This window comes from Arachis ipaensis, chromosome B07 (assembly GCF_000816755.2).
Source record: "Arachis ipaensis cultivar K30076 chromosome B07, Araip1.1, whole genome shotgun sequence".
Taxonomy (NCBI): domain Eukaryota; kingdom Viridiplantae; phylum Streptophyta; class Magnoliopsida; order Fabales; family Fabaceae; genus Arachis; species Arachis ipaensis.
This window is the reverse complement of record NC_029791.2, coordinates 1,527,650-1,537,027: the sequence shown is the minus strand read 5'-3', so window position 1 is coordinate 1,537,027 and position 9,378 is coordinate 1,527,650. Positions and strand designations below refer to the sequence as shown.

Below are 9,378 nucleotides of genomic sequence, written 5' to 3'. Positions count from 1 at the left end.
AATTAACTGATGAACAAAAATAATAAATTATATTAATTTTCTAATGAGGAGTGTTAGAAGGCCAGCAACTTTTGTGTTTTGTAACCATTAATTAGTTATCAATAGTATTTTTAATTGTGTGAGATTAAATTCAATGATGTGGGACTGGAATCATTCAATTTTCTTTTGATAGTTAAATGCTGGCTAGCTACTGGTCTCGAGACTTTCCCTTTTCTAATATTTTATAATAAAGATTTTTAGTAATTTTAGAGGTATGAATTAAGGTATATAAAAAATATCTATTCAAGCAAGAAGGGAGATTTGTTTGATCATACATGATTGTAGTGATAAGCTTCTGTTAATCCATATTCAATCTCTCAAGAATTGCATCGATGTCTTCTTCAGAGGTGGTAGAGATACCAAGAAAAGTAAAAATATCTGCAATTTGTTTAATTTTAGAGATATATTCCTATACAATTAAGCCCTGTTTCTCTCAAGTGCTGTTCGGATCTGAACTTATGCTCTTGATATCATAAAGTGATCTTGAAGAATATGCAGTGTGTGTAAGAAATAAGTGAAAGCTTAGAGAGAAAGAACCATTTGATCATATATTAGTAAAGAAGAAAATGGAAATTGTGTTATTGACCATAGCAAAGTTTAACCTTATAAAGAGCTTACATAGGTTACTCACAATCTTAGAATGAAAACAGAACCAAACAGAATTACTAATAGAATTACCTAACCAGACCACCAAGGCTAACTATATGTAACTAATAATCCTAAATGCTGATTACATTGTTATCTTTATGCATATCCTTGACAATAATGGGAATTAAGCAGAGATCATTTTTTCTTCTTATAGTGATCTTAAACAACTCGGTCATATCAAGTTCCTCATTCTTGATTCCATTGGGAAGCTTCCAATCAAAATGGTAAAGAAGTTGAGCAAGTGGCAACTCCATGTTTGGTGTAGCAAATGCAATCCCGGGACACATTCTTCTTCCACCACCAAATGGAATAAACTCAAAGTTTGTGCCTCTATTATCAATTGAATAATTATTAACAAACCTCTCAGGCTTAAATTCCATGGCATCAACCCAATACCTTGGATCTCTTCCAATTGCCCAAACATTGATAACAATTCTAGAATTGACTGGAATTTGGTACCCTTTGATTTGGCATGGTACTTTGTTCTCTCTTGGAACTAACAACGGCACAGATGGATGTAACCTTAAGGTTTCTTTGATGATAGACTTAAGGTATGTCAATTGGTGCAATTGTGATTCATCCACATACCCTTTGCTACCATAAACTCTTCTAACTTCAGCTTGTGCAGCTTCCATCACTTTTGGTTTCTTTATCATTTCAGCCATTGCCCATTCCACAACTGCTGAGGATGTTTCTCCACCACCAATAAATATGTCCTGCAAATAAATTAAACATAATAAAAGTTTTGCTAACAAACATGTTAAGGAATTAATAATTTTATTAGTATAAAGAAAAAAATTATAAAAATAATAATAATAATAATAATAATAATAATAATAATAATAATAATAATAAAGTATTTGCGCTGTGAATAAATTTCTTTTTACCAAATGCTATTCTAGCCGAGATTCCATAGGTCATTGATAAAATCTTGTGAGAGAGATTGAAAATGGAGCCTTGACTTTGAGATATTGCTTTGACCAACTCTAAAGCCTCTGCTTCTCTTATGCGCCTAAAAGATTGAACACGCTTTACTGTTAATAACTCCATGGTGCATATCTTTCGTACATGCCTCCAATACTCTCCATAGGGGGCAAAAACAATGTCTGTTCCATTGTAATTCAAGACTCTTGCAAAGAGAACGTTTGGCCTATCACAAAAGTTGAGATCTTGAGTCTTCAAAATCTCTTGTGCCATTTCAGGTGATGTAACTATGATGTGGGACACTTCTCCTAGTTTAAGGTGCATTAAGGGTCCATATTTAGATGCTAAGTTTCTTAGGCATTCATGGGGCGGCATTGATCCTACAAGGTTGTGCATGTTTCCTATGATGGGTAGTTTTCTTGGTCCTGGGGGTAAATTGGTAATATCCTTGGAAGAACTAAATTTCTTAATGGCTATTTTCAATAGCATAAAGAGAAAGAGGAAGGTGGTGAAGATAGAGATAAGGTTTTGAAGATCCATGATGATATGCATGGTAGAAGGTTGTATTTGCGTACCATTATATAATAAATTATAAAGTATATAGGTAGACAATGAAAATAGTAAAGAATGTGAATAATGAATATATCGAATATTTAATTTATGGTGAATACTATCCTACCTTCTCTAAAATAACATGTAAGTTATCCTCTTTAATGTGTCATATTTTAATTTGGTGTTTATTTTAACCTGAGTTAGAAGAAGAAAATGGAACACCCAATAAGACGGTGATACTTAGGAGGCACATTGACAACGACAAAGGAGTGGAAACAAGTAAAGTATACGCAATTAGAGAGAGTTGAAGTACCTTTTTTGGAAGAATGATTTGGGAAGAGAAAATAAGACATCCAATGAGACGGTGATTCTTGGGAGGCATAATGACGATGACGAAGGAGTGAAGAGGAGTAAACACAATTAGAGAGAGTTAGAGTACATTTTCTAGAACAATGATTTAGGAAGAGAAAACAAAACACCAATGCGACGGTGATGCTTGAGAGTCGCAATGACGACGAAAGAGTGGAGAAGGTAACTCAGGTTAAAATAATCACCCAATTAAAATATGACACATCAGAGAGGGTAACTTACATGCTACTTTAGAGATGGTAGAATAGTATTTATCTTAATTTATTAAGTGTGTAAATGATTATCTTAATATTAAGATTTAGGTAGATAATTTGAAGATGTAGTATATTTTTGTTTTATTGAATTAATTTTAGAATCAATTGTTCATATTATTCACAAAAATTATTATTTATTTAACAAAATCTATAAATTAATAAATTAATAACTATGATATACTTTAGTTCCAGATTAATAATTAAGTAGATTTAATTCAATTTTAAAAATTAATTTAAAAAATAAGTGGATGAAATTTTTATTTATAAGCACTTTAAAAATGATATTTTTAAGCGATATAAAATTTAAGGTAATTCACATTAATAAACCAACATTCGTTCAATTTGATGTGAATCACCCAAAATGAAAAACGTAACGTGAATCACTCCAATTATATCTCTATACAAATCGAATTAACTAGAAGTCCAGACTAGATTTAACTTTCTATATAAATCAAAACAGTCTGGTTCGATTTACACATATTTGCATGCTGTTCTAGTAAATCTAATCACCATGTTTCGATTTATACATGCATGTATGCTATTCTAGTAAATCTAAGCACCCTGTTTCGATTTAGCCTTGGACGTTTGTCCATAATAATTCAAAACAAACCTTCAATTTACGAGCATTGGAAAGCCCATAGTAATTCGGTTATGGCTGTTTCGAATTACCCACGGTTTCGTGCCCATGATAATTTGAATGAATCTAATTAGATTTACTAGGAGGATTCTTATAAATAGAGTTTGAATTGGACTCATTCGAACTACGAATCCAAAACGCTCAGAGAAGCCTTAGCCCAAACACTCCAACATTTGATAAATAACGTGATGGGAGATAACTCAGATCGTCTTTATCATTTGGACAGAGTTGCTCATATTGCTGGTATATATATCATCAATAAAAAGGTTGGTGTATACAATTTTTTTTTTCAAAAATAGTATTAAATGTTTTACGTTAATGCTTTTTTGTCTCTTTTAATGTTGGTCATTATTACAATTGTTAAACTAAATAGAGTGGTTAGATTAGTCGCTTGATAATCTCTAGAAGTTTGACCGAGCAAGTTCTAATTTGGATAGTAGTTACAAATAAGTAGAAAAATATGAGTAGTGAAGATAATGTGTAGTGAAACTTAGTTAGAGTAAGACTAGCCAATGGACTTGATGTTGTGATTTGGGTTGTTAGTAAAAATATTTATTAGTATTAAACTTATTTTTATTCGGCCAGTTTGATGAATATATAAATTTATTGTGTGTTTGTACTCGTAACATTATTTGGTTGTATTTATGGCATTATTTAGATTAAGATATATATTAGTTGATATTGTTATGTAAATATGTTTTGATGTGGTCGTAAGAGACAATTTGTTATGTTGTTTATGTAGCCCCACCGATGTATCGGTAGCATGAGATGATAGTAAGGTATGTACCTGGATGAGAGGATCGTTTTGTACTTGTAGATGGCCGATTTATATCATCTTACGAGGCTGAACGAAACTTGATTTAAGTTGGATGAGCCGTTGGTGAATGCATTCGTGAAAAGATGGCATCCGGAAACGCACATGTTTCATATGCCGTTCGGAGAGTGCACGATTACAGTGCAGGACGTGGTGTATCAGTTAGGGCTGCCGATCGTTGGACAGTACGTCACTGGATGCCTGATGGAGTTTGAGCGATACATCGAGGGTGGTCGCCCAGTTTGGGTGTGGTTCTAGGAGCTGTTGGGTGTTTTGCCTCCTACGAATTGCATCGACAAGTTTACAATGAGATGCAGTTGGATGCAGGACACATTCGGAGAGATTCCTGATGGCGCTGACGACGCCACTATTAGGAGATATGTCCGGGCCTATATCGTGATGCTTTTGGGGACTCTGCTATTTGGTGACAAGTCCGGTACTCACCTGCACATTCAATGGCTGCCATACGTAGCCAAGCTTGAGGACATGAATGGGTACAGTTGGGGATTAACTATTCTGTCATAGTTATAATGGTGCATGTGCCGTGTGGCAAACAGAAACGTTGTGAAGTTAGCTGGTTCATTACAGCTGCTTCAGTCATGGATCTTCTAACAGTTTTCTGGTTTCAGACCCGCAGGATATGATACTTTTGGCTGGCCTTTGGCCTTGAGGTGATGTTCTATTTATGTGCTATCTTTCTCTTTTATTATTTGGAGTTATTTTCATTTAGTGATAACATGTGTTTGGGGTGCAGGTGGTCAGGTCACAACCTAACTGCGAGTGAGAAGAGACCTCGAGTTGCTCATTGGAGGCTTAGGATAGATCTCCTACAGATTAGGGATGTCACTATTTGTCAAATCTAAATAGTTAATATCTAATGTCAGCTTGGCAACACTGTATATCTAATGATGAAGTTTCAAAACTATTTCTATGCACATTACATAGTCAATCCTTTTAGCCCAATCATTCATGGCAGGATCTTCGGAATGGAGAATATCAAACCAGTAGTCAAATTCAACCTCAGTCTTGGCATAAGCCGCATTTACCAAAAGTCTTCGTGCATCCTTGCCCTTAAAGTTTATAGAAAAATTGGCGGCCACATGTCGAATACAGAATGCACGGTAGTATGAAGTCTATTGTACCATTTTACCTCCAAAAACCTCTACGCTGGCGAAGACTGATCCGAATAAACCATGCGCACCCGTTGCCAAATTCCTTACACTTCCCGTAGTACTTGCGATAATCAGACTCCACCACTTTGTACTGAACACCGCGTCGGATGTTATAAGTCTTCACGCTTAACACGGCCTCTTCTTTATCCTAAAACTGCTAACCAACCTGAAACTTCACTAGTCCTCCAGCATCTTGTGTGTCTCTGGCACTAAATTCAAAAGGTTCCCCAGGAACCCCCTGCTATCTCATAGCATCCAAGTCTAAATTTGAAAAGTGCAGGGGATACTGCTTAGTCCCTGAACTAGACGCTGCACCACCCTCAACTGGATTACTCCCTGCTATGTCATCATCACTCTCATTGGAAATTATGTTTGGCTCCACATCGTCATCCTCATCATCATCCCATAGTACATCGTCTATGCCATCCTCACTAGCCATTTTGTTTTACTCTCATACATAATTAACGTTCATATCATATTTATATAGGTTGTCCTTACAATAAATCTAATCGTCAGTCCCATTAGAATATATAAGGACAATATCAGGGTGTAATTCGAAATAGATTGTTTCGAATTACTATGGGCTCACATGCATGGCTAAATCGAAACAGTGTGCTTAGATTTATTAGGATAACATGCATGCATGCATAAATTGAAACATATTGATTAGATTTACTAGGACATCATGTAAAGATGTATAAATCGAACCAAACTTTTTCAATTTAATTATATAGAGAACTAAATCTAGTTTGACTTGTTCGATTTGTATAGAAATGTGATTGGGATGATACACATGATATTTTTTATTTTAGGTGATTCACGTAAAATTATTGGACGAATGTTGATTTATTAATGTGAATTATCCACTACTAGAAAACTAGTTATTACAGACGGATATTTTCGACGGATTTTATCCCACTGAAATACAGACAGAATTTCAGAGGGATTTTTTTGTCAGAAAACAAAAAAAATAGATTAGGATAAATTACAGACGAAAAAGAGAATCCATCGATAATTCCGTTGAAAAAATTAATTTTTTTCTGTGAGAAATGGTTACAGACGAATTTTCCATCTGTAATTAAATGGACAAAAAATTGCATTTTATTAAGTTATTACAGACGGATTTTCCGTCTGTAATTTAAAAGTTTCCGTCAGAAAATATATTGAAATTAGGGTTGTTACTGATAACTCCTCCATTCAATCACGATCCTTCTACTTCTACACACTCATTTCCTCCAAATGCTCCGTCAGCGCCGCCTCTCAGCCTTGCAATGCCGTCGCACCGAACCTCCATTGTACTGAGCTTCTGTTGCACCGAAGCTCTGTTGCATACAGGACCAGTGCACACACCTCCTCATCCCTCTCAACAAGTGCCGCCAGGCCGAGTTCTACCTTCCATGGAAGTGCGAGAACGAGCGTCACTCCTACGAGAAGTGCCAGTACGAGCTCCTCATGGAGCGCATGTTCAGATGCAGAAGATCAAGGAACGAGCCTCCCTTAATCACTCTCAATCCAAGGGCGCTGCCTTTCCCGTCATCTCTAAAATCGCCAATGCCTGATTCATTCCAGGTTTCTGCTTCTCCAAGTAGAAGGATCGTGATTGAATGGAGGAGTTATCAGTAACAACCCTAATTTCAATATATTTTCTGACGGAAACTTTTAAATTACAGACGGAAAATCCGTCTGTAATAACTTAATAAAATGCAATTTTTTGTCCATTTAATTACAGATGAAAAATCCGTCTGTAACCATTTCTCACAGAAAAAAATTAATTTTTTCGACGGAATTATCGATGGATTCTCTTTTCCGTCTGTAATTTATCCTAATCTATTTTTTTTGTTTTCTGACAAAAAAATCCCTCTGAAATTCTGTCTGTATTTCAGTGGGATAAAATCCGTCGGAAATATCCGTCTGTAATAACTAGTTTTCTAGTAGTGAATATTATTGACTAACTGATGAATAAAAATAATTAATTATGTTAATTTTTTAATATTTCATAATGAAGGTATTTAGTGATTTTAGCTATATAAAAAATATCTATTCAAGCAAGAAGGGAGATTTGTTTAATCATACATGATTGTAGTGATAAGCATCTGTTAATCCATATTCAATCTCTCAAGATTGCATCGATGTCTTCTTTAGAGGTGGCAGAGATACCAAAAAAAGTAAAAGTATCTGCAACTTGTTTAATCTTGGAGATATATTCCTATGCAATTAAGCCCTGGTTCTCTGAAGTGCTGTTCGGATCTAAACCTATGATCTTGATATCATAAAGTGATCTTGAAGAATATACAGTGTGTGTAAGAAATAAGTGAAGGTTTAGAGAGAAAGAACTATTTGATCATATATTAGTAAAGAAGGAAATGGAAATTGTGTTATTGACCATAGCAAAGTTTAGCCTTATAAAGAGGTTACATGGGTTACTCACAATATTAGAATGAAAACAGAATCAAACAGAATTCCTAATAGAATTACCTAACCATACCACCAAGGCTAACTACATGTAACTTATAATCCTAACTGCTGATTACATTGTTATCTTTATGCATATCCTTGACAATAATGGGAATTAGGCAGAGATCATTTTTTTTTCTTACAGTGTTCCCAAACAACTCAGTCATATCAAGTTCATCATTCTTGATTCCATTGGGAAGCTTCCAATCAAAATGATAAAGAAATTGAGCAAGTGACAACTCCATGTTTGGTGTAGCAAATGCAATCCCGGGACACATTCTTCTTCCACCACCAAATGGAATAAACTCAAAGTTTGTGCCTCTATTATCAATTGAATAATTATCAACAAACATCTCAGGCTTAAATTCCATGGCATCAACCCAATAGGTTGGATCTCTTCCAATTGCCCAAGCATTGATAACAATTCTAGAATTGGCTGGAATTTGGTACCCATTGATTTGGCATGGTTCTTTGTTCTCTCTTGGAACTAACAATGGCACAGATGGATGTAACCTTAAGGTTTCTTTGATGATAGACTTAAGGTATGTCAATTGGTGCAATTCTGATTCATCTACATACCATTTGCTACCATAAACCCTTCTAACTTCAGATTGTGCTCTTTCCATCACACTTGGTTTCTTTATCATTTCAGCCATTGCCCATTCCACAACTGCTGAAGATGTTTCTCCACCACCAGCAAACATGTCCTGCAAATTGATTAATTATATCATTTTTTCTAATAAGATCAATCCATATATAGTTAACAGACTAACCAGGATGACTGCTTTGATATTGTCATCAGTAAAAAAATATTCAGAATCTTTTTGTTGAAATTTGAGAAGAACATCAACTAGATCTTCTCCTTCTTTGTCACATTTGCCACTATTTCTTCTATTTCTATGATCATCTATGATGTCTTGCAATATCTTATTAGACTTTCTGTGCACTTCTTCAAGCTTAGTCTTGCCTCTACTCATCATTTCAAGCAGTCCTCTAATTGAAGGATACAGATCAGCAATACAATTTCCTCCTCCTATTTGCGTTGCTTCCTCAACACATGATATAAAAACTTCCTGATAGCTATATTTTTTACTTATATTGTCAAATAAAAAACATACAATTATTAGATAGTAAATATGACAGAGTACAATAAAATAACAATAAAAATTGAATGTAAACTACAAATATTAAAATATGTATTAAATTATAAGAAATTTTCTTAATAATTATATTTGGAATGACATCACAATAATTCCAACAAATTACGAAGTTTTTTTCAGTAGTCTTAGAAAAGGTAGAAACTCAAGTGCACGGTTAATTTCATATGAAGTTAATAGTGAGAGTTGTTATATGATATATTTAGTCAAACTTGTCAAATCATTTAACGACTCTCAACTATCAACTTTACATAAAGTTAACTGCACCTGAATTTTCACCTTTAGAAACCTGCCCCTAAAGTAAATAATAGCTTTGCCAGCATGACATGTATCAACTATGACTATTATTACAGTAATT

General features: G+C 34.5%; 2 protein-coding genes across 4 annotated transcripts in view; both read right to left on the bottom strand.

Moving 5' to 3' along the window:
- The window catches only part of LOC107607977 (cytochrome P450 71D10-like), a 14,105-nt gene continuing 5,317 nt past the window's right edge, over nt 591–9,378 (bottom strand). The window contains exons 1-2 of one of the 3 annotated variants that reach the window (XM_021106885.1): nt 8,637–8,944; nt 591–1,403 (exon numbers count right to left, since the gene is read on the bottom strand). In XM_021106885.1, the coding sequence (XP_020962544.1) occupies nt 759–1,403; nt 8,637–8,843 (852 nt within the window). In that variant the 5' untranslated portion in view covers nt 8,844–8,944 and the 3' untranslated portion in view covers nt 591–758. Of the gene's footprint in view, nt 1,404–7,822; nt 8,571–8,636; nt 8,945–9,378 lie in introns of those variants that run through there. The other 2 variants (XM_016309872.2, XM_021106884.1) reach the window with 2 other exon arrangements.
- LOC110264772 (cytochrome P450 71D10-like) lies at nt 1,479–2,180 on the bottom strand. The gene has a single exon (XM_021106886.1). The coding sequence runs from the start codon at nt 2,161–2,163 to the stop codon at nt 1,486–1,488; it is 678 nt and encodes a 225-aa protein (XP_020962545.1). The 5' UTR covers nt 2,164–2,180; the 3' UTR covers nt 1,479–1,485.